At 35.9% G+C, this 19,663-nt stretch overlaps 1 protein-coding gene across 1 annotated transcript in view; it reads left to right on the top strand.

Moving 5' to 3' along the window:
* Window positions 1–8,728: 8,728 nt before the first annotated feature.
* The window catches only part of LOC114322999 (chaperone protein dnaJ GFA2, mitochondrial), a 37,136-nt gene continuing 26,201 nt past the window's right edge, over window positions 8,729–19,663 (top strand). Inside the window, exons 1-7 of the mRNA XM_028270453.2 lie at window positions 8,729–9,054; window positions 9,137–9,230; window positions 9,357–9,437; window positions 9,858–9,943; window positions 10,925–11,008; window positions 11,101–11,139; window positions 18,413–18,517. Coding sequence (XP_028126254.2) covers window positions 8,980–9,054; window positions 9,137–9,230; window positions 9,357–9,437; window positions 9,858–9,943; window positions 10,925–11,008; window positions 11,101–11,139; window positions 18,413–18,517 — 564 coding nt within the window. The 5' untranslated portion in view covers window positions 8,729–8,979. The remainder of the gene's footprint in view (window positions 9,055–9,136; window positions 9,231–9,356; window positions 9,438–9,857; window positions 9,944–10,924; window positions 11,009–11,100; window positions 11,140–18,412; window positions 18,518–19,663) is intronic.

Here is a 19,663-nt window from a genome sequence, read left to right as displayed (position 1 = left end):
TTTGGTTTGTTTTTCATATAAAATGTTGGGAAAATTTCTCTACAACCAAATTTTGAAGAGTAATCAAACTAAACAAATTTTTTCAGATAAAATCTCAAAATTTTGTTTGGCTACCTACTTTTCAAAATAACTTTCTCTGTCATATACATCAAATCAATCACTTTTTGTAAAACTCTCTCCCCAAAACAAATTTCCACAACCATTTTTGAAAGAAGGCAAACCAAATAAGACCGCATACATTTTATCTCAAAAACACTCTAGAAACACAAACCAAACACACCTCTTTAAATACTTAATAATACGCATGCATATATCTGATCTTCCTCTAAACTCTGCCATGACTGTAATCTTTGGAATTTTCCCTTTATAGATCTTGTAAATCAAAATGGGTCAATAGCTAAAAATCTTGTGATTTTGTTATAAACAAACAAAATTGATCATAAAATTGAATAAAAATACATATATACGCATAAAATTTTATAGAGTTTGTTACTATTTTTAAAAATTTTATCCATCTATATACATTTTGTGTACAGTTCTATAACAATTTTTGTATTCTTAGACTTATTCAAAATTTGAAGTTATTGCTGTTATGTGATTCAAAATTTATTTTTCGCCACTAATTCAATACACATTTTTGTATAGGACATGTATACATGTGTATGAATTCCAAAAAAGGATCATATGAACAAAGCATATCCAATGAGAAAAAAAAAAATCAATGACAACAAAGAATTAAGACAAGAAGTATAGTTGTTTTGATTTTTTTTTAATTAAGACAAGAGAGCAATGACAACAAAGAACCTTCACGCAGAAAAGATAAGAGTCTCCACATAGGAAGTAAATAAAAACTCCACGTAGAGATGAAATCTCAGTTGTTGTTTTATACGAATAAAAATAAGTGAGAAAAAATGAGAAAATAAACACTAATAAACAAATTGAGACACAAATTTACAGCTGACAAAATATAAATTGAAGTAATGTTTCACCTCTACAGTTCCTTCAACCCTGAAAAATATAAATTGACAAAAAATGGGAGGGTTGATTTTTATAGGAAAATGCCACTTATCATATAAATGTGACTTATAGAAAAATTTAAATTGTCTCTTCACTCCCATAACTTCCTTTCACCAACTGTCCGCCTAAACAAATTCAAATAACGAACATCAAAATAAAAACAAGTTAATTTATAAAAATCAAATCAACACTGAAATGTTATCAAAACAAAGAAGAAGAAACATGAAAAAAGAAAAATTTACATTTACCGTGTGCAATTGCATGATGTTAATTGCAATAAATAATGGAAAAAGCAAAACACAGGAGTTCCATAGACAAGTAATTCGAATTAAATGATTTAAAGTTCATATAATTATTTTAGAAGTATTGTTAAATATATGTATATTGTTGATATTTTAATGTTTATTGTTTCATTGAAGCAAGTATATGGCAACTGTTCCAATTATCTTCTACTGGGGGGAAACATAATTCGGGATCCCGATGAAGGTGTGTCATATGATGCTGAGCCGAAAGGGATATATAGGGTGCAATTTGGCACCACACTTAGCAATTTGGAGGAGATGTTTATGTCCAAGGTGGCAAGTTACAGGGAAACAGTCCGATTGATCTTCAAATGTAGATATCCTTATCGCCAGTGGCAAGCAACCAGCAAATACAAAATATTATCAATCAATGACGATGAGGCGTTGAACACCGTATTAAGTATCGGTGGAAGTTTCCAACCACCAAATTGTTTGGAAGTGTACATTGAGAAAGAGGTTGTACACAATCTTCCGAATATGACACAGATGGATTCTCATCCGTTTACTACATTGCTGACACATGGGATTGACACGACAGCGTTTCAGTCTCCTATGTATGAATCAAATGAATGTTACGCAGCGGGCTACACACAACAGACATTTCATGGCCATGAGGGAGAATTAAGTTCACGTGGTGGATATGAGACTGAATTTCACAATAACACCAAATATGTGCCCACCTACAGCCATCATACCACTCCAGTTGAAGTTACTGGTAATATGGCTGAAACGGTTAATTCTGTGCAGTTTGCTGACAGTGACATGCACGGTCCTGATGTCACCCTAGATAATGATGAGAATGAAATGTGTGATGAAGAAAATTTATTGGGCAGATCAGATGATGACGATGATGAAGAAGATGATGCCGACGCTCCCGTTGATATTGAGAATGCCCCCATTCCACCTAGACCTGAAATCCCTTTCTATGAAAATATTTACATGGGTGGTGATTTTGACATTAGTAACCGCGATGTCGTTCCCCGTAACTGAATCTGGAATGCTAAAAATCTAGAGTTGGACAAAGGGATGGTTTTCGTTGATAAGAAGCAACTCGTACATGCTGTGAAATTATACCATGCAACAAATAATCAAGAGTATAAAGTTGTAACCTCCAAGCGAGACGTTTGGGTGTGTGCTTGCAAGCACGATTGCAGATGGTGGTTGCGTGCATCTCTTAGTAGGATACATGGTCTTTTTGAAATAAAGCAGTATAGGGGTCCTCACCATTGTTTATACCCACGAATGAACAGGGACCACACTAATATTAGCTCCAGTTACATTGCTTCTCATCTTTTGAGATAAGTTGCGGTAAGTATACAAAATAAATGTTTATATTTATATACATATTTGTTTGTTTAAAGTGTTCACACCAAAATAATCTGACTCATAGGTATTGTCGTATGCAGAATGAACCTGATGTGCCCATTAAGAATGTCATCGAAGATATCAAAAAGACCATGAACTATAGTATATCATACAAGAAGGCGTGACATGCAAGGGCAAAGGCAATTAGAATGGTATTCGGGGATTGGGATGAATCATATATGATGTTGCCTAAATTCATGCATGCATTACAAACATTTAATCCTGGCACCATCGTGCAATGGAAGCATAGATATACTGGAAGTACAACCATTATGCTCGTCTTCCACTTTGTTTTTTGGTCTTTCAAACCCGTCATCGATGGATTCAGACATTGTAAGCCTATTATAACCATAGATGGTACATTATTATACGGGAAATACACTGGTGTGTTGCTTGTAGCAACGATTGTCACTGCCAATGGCAAAGTATTACCGCTTACATTCGCTGTTATCGACAGGGAGAGTTTGGAGTCTTGGTCGTTCTTCATTTCAAATATCAAGGAACATATTGTCATGGACCGATAGGGAGTGACTTTGATATCTGATCGAGCTGAGAGTATTTTAGCTGCTGTGAGGCGGCATTGGCTGAATCCCTCGCTCCAATTTGTTGGATATCATCGGCACTACCTTCGACATGTTTGTAGTAACTTTAACACTAAGTTAAAAAATAATGAGCTGAAACAACTTCTATAGAAAACAGGGAGTGCTCATCAACGACGAAAGTGTAATGGTTACTTACAACAAATACAGGCTATTGACCAAGAAACCATCAATTGGGTTCACAAGATGAATCCTGTGGAGTGGGCCCTTTCGTATGACGGTGGATATCGGTGGGGGGGTATTGACCAGCAATGATGCAGAGTGCTTCAATAGCGTCTTGAAAGGTGTAAGGAACTTACCTATCTCAGCAATAGTTGAATTTACATTTCGGCGGCTCGTAAAATATTTTGACGAGATGGGAGCCCAAGCTGAAATAGATGTACGAAATGAGTTCCAATACCCTAGAGAGATGCAAAAAACTATTGAGGATGGCATCGCAAGCACAAATACTTTCAAGTTGATATCGTATGACAGGTTAGTTTGTAATATAAACTAAATTGTTGTTATTATATTGTGAAGTTAAGTACACCTAAAAACATGAACTTGATTAGTTTCTATTACAATTTTCTAATAGGCCACGTCGCGTATTTGAGGTGCAAACATCTTTTCGCCATGGATGAGGTCGCAATACACAAATTGTACGGATGAATCAACCCACGTGCAGTTATGGGAAATATGAGATACGACACTATCCATGTTCCCATATGCTCATTGTAATGTCTGAATGCGGTGACAATCCATTCAAGTACGTTGATCTAGTATATAGGCTTCCTGTATACATGAGGATTTGGGAAACTAAATTCAATCCAATACCGCATCAAGATTATTGGGATGATCCGCAGTGGACCTTAATACCTAATGTACTTCGTCTGCGAGAAGTAAAACGGGGTCGTACATCTATGTCTCGTATTCCGAATGAGATGGATATATCGATAGGCGTTTGGCCGCTTGTTGTAGTGAGTGCCAGCAGACAAGTCATGACAGGTGAACATGTCCGGCGCGACTTGGTCGATGAAGACTATGTAATACTTACATATTGTAATAGATCATTTTTTAATTATTTATTTGTAATAAATCATTTTATTCTTTATTTTGTAATCCTCTACGTAAAGAATTTCAATCTCCATCAGGAAAGAAGAAAGATTCACCTTTTAATTCCTGGAAGTCCAGTAAAAATGATGACTCTGGTAAGGAATGGGGGGTTGACAGAAAACTAAACTTCGGGGGTTGGACAAACAAGCTCAAAGCCAAGTGGTTGGTCCAGTTGGGGGACTAATAAAGTTCAGACAAACGAACTACCGCATTCAATAACACATAAAATAGAACAGGTAGCTCAGTGAAAAGCTTCCCTTAACCAGGCCTCGTTAAATAGGGATCCTCTATGTAAAGAATTTCAATCTCCATCAAGAAAGAATAAAGGGCCACCTTCTAATTCTTGTAAGTCCAATACAAATGATGACTCTGGTAACGAATGGGGGATTGACAGAAAACTAAACTTCGGGGGCTGGACAAATAAGCTCAAAGCCAAGTGGTTGGTCCAGTTGGGGGACTAAGTTTAAAACCCAATTGGTTTTACTTGATTTGGTTGGGATGAATCACTATTTACAATTAATTATACCCAAACAAATTGTTTTCTGCACATTTTTAAAGAAATTGATGATTCTCTTAGTATAGAAACTAGAAATGTAACCAGTTCTAATGACGCTGATTTGTTATTTTTCGAATTTATACCCAAAAAGAACAACACTTCCGAAATTACTGTGTAATACCAGTTTTCTGGACAGATTTGAATGCACCAGTTTTCTAGACAGATTTGAATGCACCATGATATTCACAAACATTGGTGGCCAAGTACTCCTACCTAACCCACGTTTCACTCACAAGATCCACCATTATTTTAAAGTTGATTTCAAAAGTTGAGATTGTAAATGTTTCCCAAAATATTACAAATTGAATATTCAAAAGTTGATTTTAAAATAATTCCAAATGACAACAAAAATTCAAATTGTCATACTTTTCAATGAAATACAAATAGTGGGCCGTAACAACGAATGATGCATAGCTAAGTGAAACACAACATTGCCTACATAAGCTTCATTTTTTCACACATTGAGTAGTCAAATCATGGAGAGACTTGTCAGTATATGTTGATGGATTATGAAGTCATGTGACCTGGTGCACAGGCTTTGGTTTTCTCGATTTTTTGAGTACAATGACAACTCATCTCTTATTGATATATGTGGGATTCTCAATTCAGAAAGTCATATGGCAACAGTGAATTCATTGATTTACCTTACAGTGAGCATGCCCTTATTTTTTCCGTATATGCAGATGGATTGTCAAGTCATGTGACTTGGTGCACAGGCTTTGGTTTTCTCGATTTTTTGCTCGATTTTTTTGTTACAGTGACAACTTATCTCTTATTGATATATGTGAGATTCTCAATTCAGAAAGTCACATGGCAACGGTGAATTCACTGATTTACCTTACAGTCAGCATGCCCTTATTTTGTCCGTATATGCAGATGGATTGTGAAGTCATGTGACTTGGTGCACAGGCTTTGGTTTTCTCGATTTTTTGCTCGATTTTTTTATTACGGTGACAACTCATCTCTTATTGATATATGTGGGATTCTCAATTCAAAAAGTCACACGGCAATAGTGAATTCACTAATTTACCTTACATTGAGCATGCTCTTATTTTGTCGGTATATGCAGATGGATTGTCAAGTCACGTGACTTGATACACAGTATTTGCTTTTCTCTGTTTTTTCAGTCTAGTGACAACTCATACCTTGTTCATATATGTGGGATTGTCATGCAGAGGCATCTTTCTAAAGCCGTTCATAACCAACTATATAAACGACTAAAGGTGAAGACACAACCTTACAACTCATTTCGCCCTACGAAATTATCATTCATTTGTTTTAAAAAATTAGCATGGCTACACGACTCATGGGAGGGAGTGGGAATCGCAGAGGTGGTAGGAACTTGCAAAGGGGTGACAATTCACGACAAGGAGGGGGAAGGGGTTGTGGCGATGCTAAAGACGATTCATGGGAGGGAGTGGGAATACCTGTTTTAGATTATGCTTGTGGTTATCGTGATAGGTTTGGGAAGCGACATTTTTTGATGCCCAAGTATTATCCAGTTCAAGGAGGTTCATGTATGGAGCCATCTGACAATCAAACGGGATATGGTTTGTCTGACGCTGCTCGCCTCAAGTGGCCTGCACTATTTATAGAGCGGGTACGCCTGGAAACCTTAAGTCGGGAAAATCAACTTAAGGTGCCAAAAGCACGTTCTGTTGAGATCCAAAAGGAAGATCCTGATAATGTTGATCGACAATGTGAAAGACTACAACGTGAGATTTCTCAAATGCGCCGTAGGCTAGCCCGCGATATGCAGCTATACATAGTTAAGAAGGATGCCCAGAAGAACAAAACATAACCAAATGTTGCAGCTATCAAGGGTATCATGGAGGATCCTGAACTTGTCTCTGACGCTGAGCTTTCAGATTATTCAAACTCTGAGCCACCTGCCGATTTAAGCGCGAATTAGGTGTTAATGTGTACACTTCGAAAATATTAGGTTATGCATTAATATGTAATGTCTGTGTTAGACTAAGTGTTTCCGTAATGAGTTTGTCAGATTGTCTGCCTAATATTTGTCTGTCTAACTGTTATGTTTATGTATTGTGTGTTCAGTTCAGGGTGTCCAAGATGTATGTAATGTGTGTTCAGTTTATGGTGTCCAGAATGTATTTTTGTGGGAGACTTATGTCTGTACTACCTATGTAACTGAAAACTATTACATTTGCAATTTCAGTTATGTTGTTTTCATGCCTGTATGAGTATTTAGTAAGTTAGTGACTTCGTATATTATGTATTAAGTTTTATTACAAAAATGTTGACAAAATTTATTTTAGGAGCTCTCGCGGTGGCCTTCGTCTTCTTGGTGTACTCCGCAGTGCTCTTCGCGTCTCACCCTTCGTTGTTGCTTGTCGAACTGCACAGTGTGTGGGTGTGCTTCGGACTGTAGAGCATGCATATCACCTTCTAACTCAAAACAAAGACGAAAGAAATTTTTTTATTTTTTTAATGAAAACGAGTACAAAACGGTTTTACTAAACTGATTTTCTGAATTACATTCTCACCTTCTAACCCAAAACAAAAACAAAAGAATAAATATATATTTAAATGAAAACGGCTTTAGTAAAGCCAAAATAATTTTCTGAATAACACATTCTAATCCAAAACAAAGACAAAAGAAATTTTTTTTTTTACATGAAAACGGCTTTAGTAAAATAAAAAAAAATTATTAATTACATTATCACCTTCTAACCCAAAACAAACACAAAACAATAAACAAAAAAAAATTACATGAAAACGGCTTTAGTAAAGACAAAAAATTTTTATGAATTACACTTTCTAAACCAAAACAAAGACAAAAGAAAAAAAAAAAATTAACATGAGAACGGCTTTAGTAAAGCCAAAAAAAATTTATGAATTACATTATCACCAAAACAATGACAACAAAAAAAAAAAATTTACAAAAAAAAATTAAATATAATTTAAATAAACAGTGAAAGCGTGGTTTCAATCCATGTTTACTGTAGTGAACAGTGAAAGCATGAATTTTGTAAATGAACATGATTGGCTTAATAATATCTAAATGAACATGATTTTAAAATTATATATATAAAAAATATTATGTAAAATTAATATATGAAAAGAGACTTTTCTCATAAAAGTTTAAATGATATATAAATTGGCTTAATTCCCAAATGTTTGGTAATTAGTTAAAAATATTATGTAAAATTAATATATAAAGGCGAGGCTTTTCCATATGATGTAACACAAATTAATATATGAAAATAAGAGGTTTTTCCCATATTATGTAAAATTTATGAATTACACCTTCTAAACCAAAACAAAGACAAAAGAAAAAAAAAATATTTTAACATAAGAATGGCTTTAGTAAAGTCAATTTTTTTTTTTTTTATGAATTACATTATCACCAAAATAATGAGAACAGAAAAAAAAAAAAAACATTAAAAAAAAAACAAATAAATAAATGAACAGTGAAAGCGTGGTTTCAATCCACGCTTTCATTTATCAACAGTGAAAGCGTGATTCCAAATAGCGTTTTTTGAACAAAAAATAATGCACAGTGAAGGTGTGATTGTGAATCACATTTTCTTCAAATTTTTTTTTATATGCACAGTGAAAGCGTGGTTTGGAACCACGTTTTCTTCAGAAATTTTTTTTATATTAAAAGCGTGATTTACAATTATGCTTTTTTAACTAAAAATGTGATTTGTAATAACGCCTTCACTATTTATCACATTTTAAACTCCAAACAATAAAAATGTAATTTGTAATAATATTTTAATTTAATTTAAAAATTCTATCTAAATTAAATCTAATTTAAAAATTAAGATACATAATATAATAACTGCTCGTCAGAGTAGTCTCCCGAAAGAGCGGGGCAAACTGCTTCGTCTCTCTCTCTGCTCTGCTGTATTATTATTTATAGAGATTCAGACATACACTTGACACTAGAACCTTCTAATAAAACACCAGATACACACGTAGCGGGGAAGTGAAGGCTGTGGTGGCTGTGTGAGATAGAGAGAGACTCACTCTTTCTTCTTCCCCAAACCCCTCAACAAGTTATTTTTAGGGTTTAACTCCAATGATTCGCTCTAATGGCGTCAGACTCGTTCGCCACTCTCTCTCTCGTATACTCCTCCACGATTCCCCAATTGCCGTACTCACCACTCTCTCTCTCTCTCCCTCTCTCTCTCTGTATATACACACACACACATACTCCTGATCAATTATTATTGCAGATATATGAGTCGATATTGCGAGGGGGCTATCGGACATACGGCTCGGCGGTCACCAACCAACCTAGGGTTCTTGCAAGTTTTCATTCTAGAAATGGTATTCCATATCGATATTGTTTGTTTGATTTTTACAATTGCATACTTTCGAAGTCGTGCTTTTTTTAAAAATTTTTATATGTTTCTTTTTAAATTCTACGTTGATTCTTGTATTTCAAAAAAACAGCTAATAGTAGAAGCTGGATGCGGCTTGGAGTATTGAATTCTAATTTTGGGGCCCCTGCAGCAAGAGCTATTCATGGCACTGGTATTGATTTTATTTTCTTTGTTGTACTGAGGAAAGTATATATTTTTTTTCGCTCTAATAAACTTTTTGTAGCTAATTTAACCAGTTGGGTTTTTCATTTTTATGAAACTAGAGCATGAGAAAACAAGACCGAAGCATTACTTAATGAGGGAATCATTGTCTAGTTTCTGAGACATTGTAGGAAGAAAAAATTTTTTAAATAGATATGAGTTTCCAGAGTTCACTTTTGTTCCAAGGGGAACACGATAGGACAATATGTTCTCCTTCATAAGCCAATAAATAAGGCATAAATGATGGGATTTTGTAAAACATACACTGTCCCATTCTTATGCCGGGGTATCTTAGTTGTAGCTTTCTTGACATTCTATGGGATGCTGAAGCGTATTTTACTTGACTTTGAGCTGACTTTTCCCTGATCAGCATATATGGCGGCTGGAGATTATTATGACACACTTGGTGTGAATAAGAATGCAACTGCATCTGAAATCAAGAAAGCTTATTATGGGGTATGTGTTTCTATCGCAATTCACGCTTGAAAACGTGCAAATATGCTATATTCTTTAATTTTTCACCTATGGTTGGAACCAATGCTATTTAAGGCAGGAGGCACACTGAAGCTCCAAAGTCTCTTGGGGCTTGGACGCAAGGCGAGACGTGGGTTTCATTGAAGTGAAACCCGTTACAAATATTGCATAGTTGTTTTTTTATTTTTTATTTTTTTATAAGTATGAGAAATTTATTATGTGTTTTATCTACCATATGTTAACCAATGAAACATTTTATTTTTACATGAGATTATTACCACCGAGTACATTAACACATCAACAATTTCAAATGAAGTAAATTTCAATTAAAGACTTGGGCTTCATTGAAGCTAAGCAATTGAGAAATAATACAATAGAGCAATAAAGTAAATAATTAAGAAATTAAATATTTAAACAAATGAAGTGAATAAAATAACCAATTAAGAAAATTAAATCATTTAACATCAAACACTTAGCATGCAAATTATTGTTTGGCTATTCTCACTGTTTAGAGAGAGAGAGAGAGAGAGAGAGAGAGAGAGAGAGAGAGAATCATATGTAAGTCAAATATAAAAGTTTAGGTATTTATCTTCAATTTGTTGTCTAGATTAGGCTATCTATTTATAGAGGGGCTTTGATTGGATGTGAGTGGCATATAAAAATATAATGGACTTCATTAGATCAAAGGGTTGATGTTGCATCTTTAACAAATTAGGCGAATTGAAAAAGATGTGCACCTCTTTGCGCCTTGCATGCCTTGAGCGCCTCGGCTGCTCTTCATTAAAGTTGCCTTGCCTCAAGAGTTTTGAGGTGCCTCAAGTGTGCCTAGGTACGCCTTTGATAACAATGGATGGAGCCGGTCAGGATTGTGCCATTCACCTCAAATGAGGGTTCTTGAATTTTGTTTGGCTTGCCATCCATTTATTTTCTAAGTTTGTATGTCATATTGTTATTGTTCTCCAGCTTGCAAAGCAGTTGCATCCAGATACAAATAAAGATGATCCTGAAGCTGAAAAGAAATTTCAAGAAGTTCAAAAGGCATATGAGGTAATAACTAGTTTGGCAAGTTTTCAATAATGGAATGTCGATATCACGCATGGAATGCACTAGTAAAACCTTTATTGTTTGTATTGTTGTAGGTTTTGAAGGATGAAGAAAAACGTGCACAGTATGACCAGGTCTTAGTCTCACAAATAACTTAATTATATATATTCTTTCAGTTGGCGAAGTTTTATTTGTTCTGAATTTGCCCAAATGCTGTTTCATGAACTCAATGTGGGTATTTCTTGATGCAGAGGCAGTTTGGTTTTGGTAGCCTTGCATTACTTAATAAAAAAAACAAAGGGTGTAGATTTGTACTAAATGATGGCATACTGTGAAGGTTAAGGGGTGGACCAGGGGCTTATCTTTATTATTATTTGGTTTTGGTAGCGTTCTACTCTATTATTATTTCCTTTTGGTGTTGCCACAATTTTTTGGGGTGGACCAGGGGCTTGTCTATTCTAGCCTTAATTGAAGTTTCCTTGAAATCTATCCTATATCTGCGTCCAAGACTCCAGTGTATTGAAAAAAGATCACTAATGTTCACTGGCGACTCTAGTGATTCTTTGATGGAAAGTGTCTGGGCAGCTTGGAATAGTAATGAGTAGGAGATGGGCCAATAATTTGCCTGAAGGCCCATTAGCTAAATTGAGGTCCAATCTGTCTCTTATCTTATTGTGAAAGTCCCTACTTCATCTTAACAGGAGTATTTTGAGTTGTGTGAATTGGTACAACCATATGTATGTGCGCTTACATATATATATATATATAAATTTTTGAAATGATGTAGCATTGTAGTCTATAAATGGGTGATGTAACATTCCATTGTACTTAGGCCTTGTTTGGGAACAGGCTAATTTAGTAACTTTTTGGCAATTTGGCTAAAATATGAGCTAAAAAAAATAGTATGTTTGGGATGACTTTTTGGCTTTTTACGAAAAGATGTACAAAAAGTAGAGAGAAAAGAGAATCTTTGACTTTTTGGTATGGGTTGTTGGCTTTTTGGCTAACTTAGTAACTTTTTGGCTAAAAGGGAGGGTTCCCAAACGAGACCTTAGTTTTTTATTAAAGAATTTACATTGTGATTGGAGTAGAGCTCAGTCCTTAATTGGGGCATTTGTCTTCTCTTTCTCAATTCGATCCTTGGTTTGCATTTGGATTGCATTAGTATGGCTATAATTGCGCTGCTAAAAAACAATCGGATAAGAGAAAAAAAACATGTAATTGAATATGGATACAGTGATTGATGCAGGACAATTAGGGACAACACTGTAAGGACTTTAAAGCTGAATTTCTGTGGGTTTTTATTTTGGCTTCAAGCTAAAAAGTAATGGGAAATTTGGAGCTTCTACCAGTGTATGGAAGAATTAGGGTTAGGGCTTAATGTAATAAGAAGGAATATTGAATTTTGTGACTGTTTTAGGTGCTGTGGACAGTATCCGTGAACAGTAATTTGGCTGTGAAAGTGCTGAAATTTAAGAAAGAAATAAAGGAAAAGGAGAAGATAGGTTTAGGAATCACTCATAAATCCTTTAGGCATGACATCTAGGATTTGATTGTATCACACAATCCATAAAGAAGCTTCAGAAGCTCTGAAAGTTCTTTAAAATATCAATTCAATTAAATTAAAAGCATTACATTTACATGACTTTATATAGAATTAGGAGACTTTCTAAACCAACTTGAACAAAAAAATGAAACTATTAAAACTATTTTTACTTCTAAAACCAATTTAAGACTAGATAAGAAACATAATAAAAATCAATTAAATAACTTGACCTACAAGACGACCCATTGACGACCCCTGCAACTACAACCATGTCAACAAATATGAAAATTACCAAAATAGCCCTGACCTAAAAATCCTAGAAAACATAAATATAATCATAAAACAAGACTAATAATACTAGAAACATAATTATAGGAAATATCTATTAGTTTCTATATGAAATCATGCCAATGTCCAAATATTATCATTTCTTTGAATTTAGCCTTCCTTGAGCTCCTTATACAATGCATCATTCTCCCTTGGTTGGAAAAAACTCGACCTCAAGTTTTGAAATGTTGTATAAGAATCCACAAGCTTTGAAATTGCATCCATGGTTTTACATTACATTTTTCAAGTTGGTAGCATCGTTTCCTTGTCATCAGAGGTAGTAGTGGAAGAAATATGATAATTTTATCTCTAAAGCTGAATATTTTTGGAATAACAAAATCAATTGAAGTAGAAGGTGAACCCTTGAATTGATCTAATTGTTGAGTTGCCTCGTCATCCATTTCATTTTGTTTTGCTTTGCAATATTTGCTTAGAATCAATTTGAATGCCACTGCTTGCATCAACAACCATGGATTCCATATTCTCTACCTTTTTTGATGTAGGACATCATGTGCCTAACATGTGAGTTGGTTAGTGGAAGTTAGTTGGTAGCCTATATCTAGGGAATGAGAGATCAATTGTAACTAACTTTGATACGTGACAATTGGTTGATTGGAGATATTCTCTCAAGAACCTTAGGATTTCTCTCTCTACATTACTCTCTCTTTGTTTTTGATTGGCCCCATCATTTACCTCAACCAAAATGTTGTCTTGCAACTCAATTTTGCAATCCTCTTGTGACTCCAGAATATGCTGGACATTATTCATGTGGCTTATTAGATGATATTGTTGGCACCACGTTAGAAAATTTAGGTAACACAACTTGCGCATCTTTGGCAACAATCTTTGGTTTTGGTGTTACTTGTGATGCATGTCTCACACAATTTTGTGGTGGTTAAAAATTTAAATTGTACTATTGAAATGGTTAAAAATTTTTAATTTTAAATTGTACTGTTTTAAGTTGTCTCTTACTCCAGCCAAGGCGGCTCTCCCTTAGGCAACCCCTCACCGTGGCTTGAATACGAAATGTGGTACTTGCTTTGATCTAATATTTGAATCTGATAATCAATACACTAACCACCCCATAACTGATGGAATGTGTGAAAGTGAAATTGAGCCTTTCAATCATTTGGCATCTATGGAGCACGGGTGCGGGCATGAGTATTGGTATTGCTATGATATGGGTATGTTGATACAATAAAATTCAAAAAAAGTAAGGTATGGGTACGGCTTGGTACGTTTATAAAAAAATATTTATTTTTAATTTGGAGTAATGCAAAAATTGATTAAATGATTTAATTTGTTAAGATCTAACATACAATTAACATTTAATGCCAAAAGTAAAGTTATAAACCAAAATTAAGGCTCTGTTTGTTTTGACGTAAAATGTTTTTGCCAAAAATATTTTATTCATTTTTTGTAATTTGGTTGAACAAAAAGCAAGTAAAACATTTTTAAAGGAAAATATTTTTGCACAATTTTTTCAAAAATGACTTGCTTCCAAAAATTCCTTAAGTTAATTTTTAAAAAGTTGACTCTCACTCACTACTTTTTCAACACATTGAGCCTTTTCAAATAAATATCTTATCTCACTAAAAAGTCATAAATGACATTTTATTTAATCAAAATTTCACTTTATTGAATAAAATGTTTTTGTTTGAAGTGTCAACCAAACACCAAAAAACAAAAACAAAATATTTTTTTCTATGTAAAATCAATTTATAAGAAAATATTTTTGTGTGTATAAAATCAAAACAAACGGAGCCTAAATGTCATTATATTAAATAACTTACAAACTATTGCTTAATTTTAAAATCATGCTAAGTATAAAACTAAAAATAAAATAGAAGTTTATTAAAAGGAATTTTATCTCTGTAATAGAAGAAAATGTTGTTTCAATTGAGGTACGGTACAGCTTGAGTATATACTAGGTACATCTATGTAAGCTAAAAATTAAGAAGAAAAAATATGAATACGTGTTTCGTGTGCCCTATACGTATGATGAAATACCATACGAAGTACCATACGTCGGTAAGTACCCGCCACGGGTATGGCATATTTGTCGAAGTGCCTATGCTTCATAGTTTGGCTTTGTAAATAATTAACTTCCGTTGGCCCCATGTTTCTATATATATTTTTGTGCTTAAAATCACCATATGGTCATTTTTATGTACAAGTACAGCTAATGAAAAACTTAAAAGATTAAAGTTATTGTTTATGAAGAAAAGCTGAGAATTATGAGCAGCTCTCTCTCTCTCTACATGTTTGGGTTCTCTTATGTATTGTTGACATTTTTTATGCATCTATAGACATCTTTAATGGGCTATGTTTGCCTGCTGTCAGTTCAACTTCATGACAGCTGTACTTTATGCTAGGAAAGAAAAGACATCTTTAAATACATTATTCTATTTTAGTGGATAGATCAATTGCTTTTACATTCACATCTTGGATGGCTGGTCTGGAATAATAGTACCCAGTAAAAGCATGTTACTGAACTCTACTTTGTCAATTGTGTATATTAGTTCATGGTGGTTTGTTTGTACAGTAACATTGTTGTTAAAATTTATGTAATATTGATTGTTATATTGATTGTTGTATATTTTGTATATTACAAGGATGTATTATATAGGAGAAGTTTTGGGAGTAGGTGGAGGTGGTAGTGGTAGGTGTAGGTGGAGTGGGAGTGAAGGTGGTAGTGGAGGTGGTAGGTGGAGTGTGTGATAGTGGAGGTGGTAGGTGGAGATAAATTCTAACAGCCCCCCGCAAACTCAAGGAGGATAGAAACTAACCAACTTGAGTTTGGAGAGAGTTACAAAACAAGAAAATACATAAAAATAAAAGAGGATAAGAGACACTGTATGGTCGTGTCAGACCATTGGTGAAGACACTGGATGGTGGTGTCATAACGTTGTAGAGGACACTGTATGGGGGTGTCATAACCATGTAGAGGACACTGTATGGTGGTGTCATACCGATGTAGAAGACAGTTTATGGGGTCATGTCGGACCGTTGTAGCAGACAATGTTGGGACAGTTGTTGTGACAGTTTACGGAGTCTTGCTGGACCCTTGTAGAAACTAACCGGAATCTATCGGACCCATGTAGAAACTAACCGGAATCTATGTCGGGACAGTTTACAGAGTCTTGTCGGACCCATAAAGGAGCTAACCGGAATCAATGTCGGGACAGTTTACAGAGTCTTGTCAGTTTACAGAGTCTTGTCGGACCCATAAAGGAGCTAACCGGAATCAATGTCGGGACAGTTTACAGAGTCTTGTCGGACCCATAAAAAGTCGCACCCTCAAAAGGTGTGCCATCAAAAGGCGTGCCCAATTCATCAAAAGGTGTGCCGGACATGATGGCGAGGCACGTGGGCGCCTTGGCTTGCGTGCCCGTTTGTCGGCTGGTGGGAAGAGGCGCGCGATGCGCGTGGCTGCCTCTGCTATAAGACAGAGGCTGAGGCTGAGGCAAAAAACCTGCGAGAGATATTCTGAGAGAGAGTTCTGAGAGAGATTCTGTAACATTCTGTTTTCTGAGAGAGAGTTCTGAGAGAGATACTGTGTGACACTCTGTTGCCTAGAAAATGGCTTCATCGTCTTCCCGCGGGCTGCTCACCCTCTTTCCCGACCTCAACGAGGCAACGAGAGAGAGAACTGGTGCGGTGGCACTGGAAACTCAACCAAGCGCCCCGGAGTTTGCTCCGTTGAACTTTCCGATGCGGTCGGTGGAGCAAAGAATGGCAGTGCAGTCGGATGTGGAGGCCAATCAGTATACTCTGAAGGCATGTGTGGAAAGCATGACGGCGGTCACAAACTTGTCGAACCGGCTGCAGAGTAGGACAAATGAGGTGCAGCATGTAAACTCCCAGCTGGCTCTGCTCCAACGCATGTATAAGGATGCGCGAGCAGAGATAAGCGTGCTAAGGGCAGAAAACAAGGAGCTGAAGCGGAAGGCCACCGTGATGTTCCGATTTGGAGGGCCGCCATATGCTGCAGTGGAGGAGCAGGGAGTAGTGATCGTGCCCAGTGGAGTGGGAAACACGGAGGCAACACCGGCAAGGACTGCCCAGGACGGAGGCAAGAAGAAGAGACCGGCGGCAGAGTAGAGAAGAAAAATCCCACCTGTGGATGTGGGTGGTTTGTTTGTTGGTTGTTTTGTTTTGTTTTGTTTTTTTTTTTTTTTTTGTGTAAAAGTGTGATCGGGGGTGTGCCCTGAGATGAATAAAAGATGATTGGTGGTGCAAATTTGTAAATTGTTGCAATGGTGTTTGGTAATTTTATTTTTTATTTTTTTATTTTTATTTTTATTTTTTTTTTTGGTGGTGCAAATTTGTAAATTGTTGCAATGGTGTTTGGTAATTTTATTTTTTATTTTTTATTTTTTTTTATTTTTTTTTTATTTTTAAGAAGAAGAATAATAATAATAATAATGATAATAATAAAAAATAGGTATGGAGTGGGCGGTGGAATGATGGGTTGGTAGTTTCAATAATAACCTGTCAAAAAAAAAGTAGAATAAACAATAATAATAATAATAATAATAATAATAATAATAAATAAATAAATAATATGGAGTGGGTGATATAAAAAAAAAGAAAAGAAAAGAAAGTGGATGCCCCATGTGCTGTCTTCTACGTGTACCAGTGTGAGTGATATAAAAAAAAAGAAAAGAAAAGAAAAGAAAGTGGATGTATCAGTGTGGGTAGCTCTTGTGCTGGTTGTGTATGTGCTGGGTATGGTGTATGTGTGTGATGGCAGTGGTGGTGGCTTGGTGCAGAGTGCGTATGGAACTGTGGTGGTGCCGCAGGAGGGGCAGTGGTTGACGACGGCGGAGCAACGGTGGTTATCCGTCTGTGTATGTGATGGCCGAGAAGAGAGCCGAGAGAGACAGACAGCCCATGCCCGAGAGAGGGGCTACGGCAGGGGCTGAGATGGAGGAAGCTCCTTATTCTATGCCATGGTGGTTGCTTGACGAAGAAGAATCAGGGAGATGCTGCTGCTGCCATTGATAAAAGACCACGCTCATCATGCTTTAGCTTGGATGATGGTTCATCTGGAAACTGAGAGAGTGACAGCTTCCGCTAACTCCGAATCAAAACAGTGGGAGAGAAGGTATGCGTAGAGGTCCTAGCGGATTAGATTGAGGTCCGGCGGGCGGCCAAGGCGAGGTTGCCGCCCGCCGGTGAAGCGAAAAATACTAGATTATTAACCTGGCTCTGATACCATGTTAAAATTTATGTAATATTGATTGTTATATTGATTGTTGTATATTTTGTATATTACAAGGATGTATTATATAGGAGAAGTTTTGGGAGTAGGTGAAGGTGGTAGTGGTAGGTGTAGGTGGAGTGGGAGTGAAGGTGGTAGTGGAGGTGGTAGGTGGAGTGTGTGATAGTGGAGGTGGTAGGTGGAGATAAATTCTAACAATTGTCATTGTTAAAATTTTGTCGAAGTTCTTGTCGTCTCTTTCCTATATAAAAAAGTTCTTCGTTTGGTTATTTTCATACTTATGTTACTCGCATTCATAATCTTGTAGCTTGGCCATGAAACTTATGAAAGCAATGTTAATGGTGGTGGCATGGGTGGTGGTCAATGGGGCCCTGATTTCAATCCATTTGCTGACATTTTCAATACTGATAATGTAAGTATTATTCTCTTTGAATTCCAATACAAAACTGTATCATTTTGTGGCTTTTCTCCATCTGCTGGAATTTCTAGTTTTCTTAATGTGGTGATGCTGTGGAATTTTGGAAAATGCTGATTTTGAAGAATATTTGATCAATTTCTGGCCTGGTTTGGCATAACCTATATAATCCATCTTTTTATCTTTTTATCTTTTTTCCATCACATCACCTCTCTACTTTTCTGCACATCTTTTCGTAAAAAGACAAAAAGTGCACTTTTTTAGGACACCCCAAACCAATAAGACAGCACACAGACGTCTGTAACTGACGGCTTAGGTATCTAAACTATTGGGTACTGCGTTGGTTTGTTCGTTTTTAACTTTTGGAAATACATCTTACTTCTGGTGCCAGTAGTTCAATGGCATCTTTTTTTTGCCTGTGTGATGACTTGACAGATAATGTCTTGTTGAGAACTTTTACACCATTAGCTGAGTGATGTTTACACCATTAGCTGGATTTTACGCATGAGGGTGCCATGAGCGTACCTATGACCCACTCACATTATCACCACAGATCTATGGATTTGTGGCTAGAGCTGATGGTATCAGCAAAGTTGTTTCTCACCCTCTTGAGGTGGCTCCACTTTGATTAGTCCTAGACTAAAAAGCATGGATACAAACATGGAACATGGTGATTTTTAAAAAAATTAGGATATAGACACAAGAAGGATATGACAGAAAGTTACATATATTTTTTATTTTTTGCGTATGCTTATAACCTCACAAAAATTGATGTGGTTCTTTATTTTGAGATGTGGTTCTTTATTTTATTTTGTTATTTTTGCATTTTTAAAAACTGCTTTCGCACGAAAATTTGAAGAAAACACGAAGTTTATTTGTCTCTGAAGACGACTTATGTGCAAGAGGGCCTTTATGGATACTGCACTTATTTTATTTTTGCTGTTTTATCCTTTTAGGATAAAGAAGGAAAGGGAAAACAATAGACATCTCTTTGATAAAGTACTCTTGGGAGACGAAATTGACTAGAATAGTTGATGGACTGTTTTTGACTGGAACAGTTGATGTGTCGTAATGGGGCAGAATTTCTAAGGGGGTGTGCATGTATGTCTCATGTGTATGCTCAGGTGTGCATGAGTGGAAGGG

This window comes from Camellia sinensis, chromosome 5, assembly GCF_055761805.1.
Source record: "Camellia sinensis isolate YWXY chromosome 5, ASM5576180v1, whole genome shotgun sequence".
Lineage (NCBI taxonomy): Eukaryota > Viridiplantae > Streptophyta > Magnoliopsida > Ericales > Theaceae > Camellia > Camellia sinensis.
Note: the sequence above shows the minus strand (reverse complement) of the source record. Positions and strands in the feature narration are given on the sequence as shown.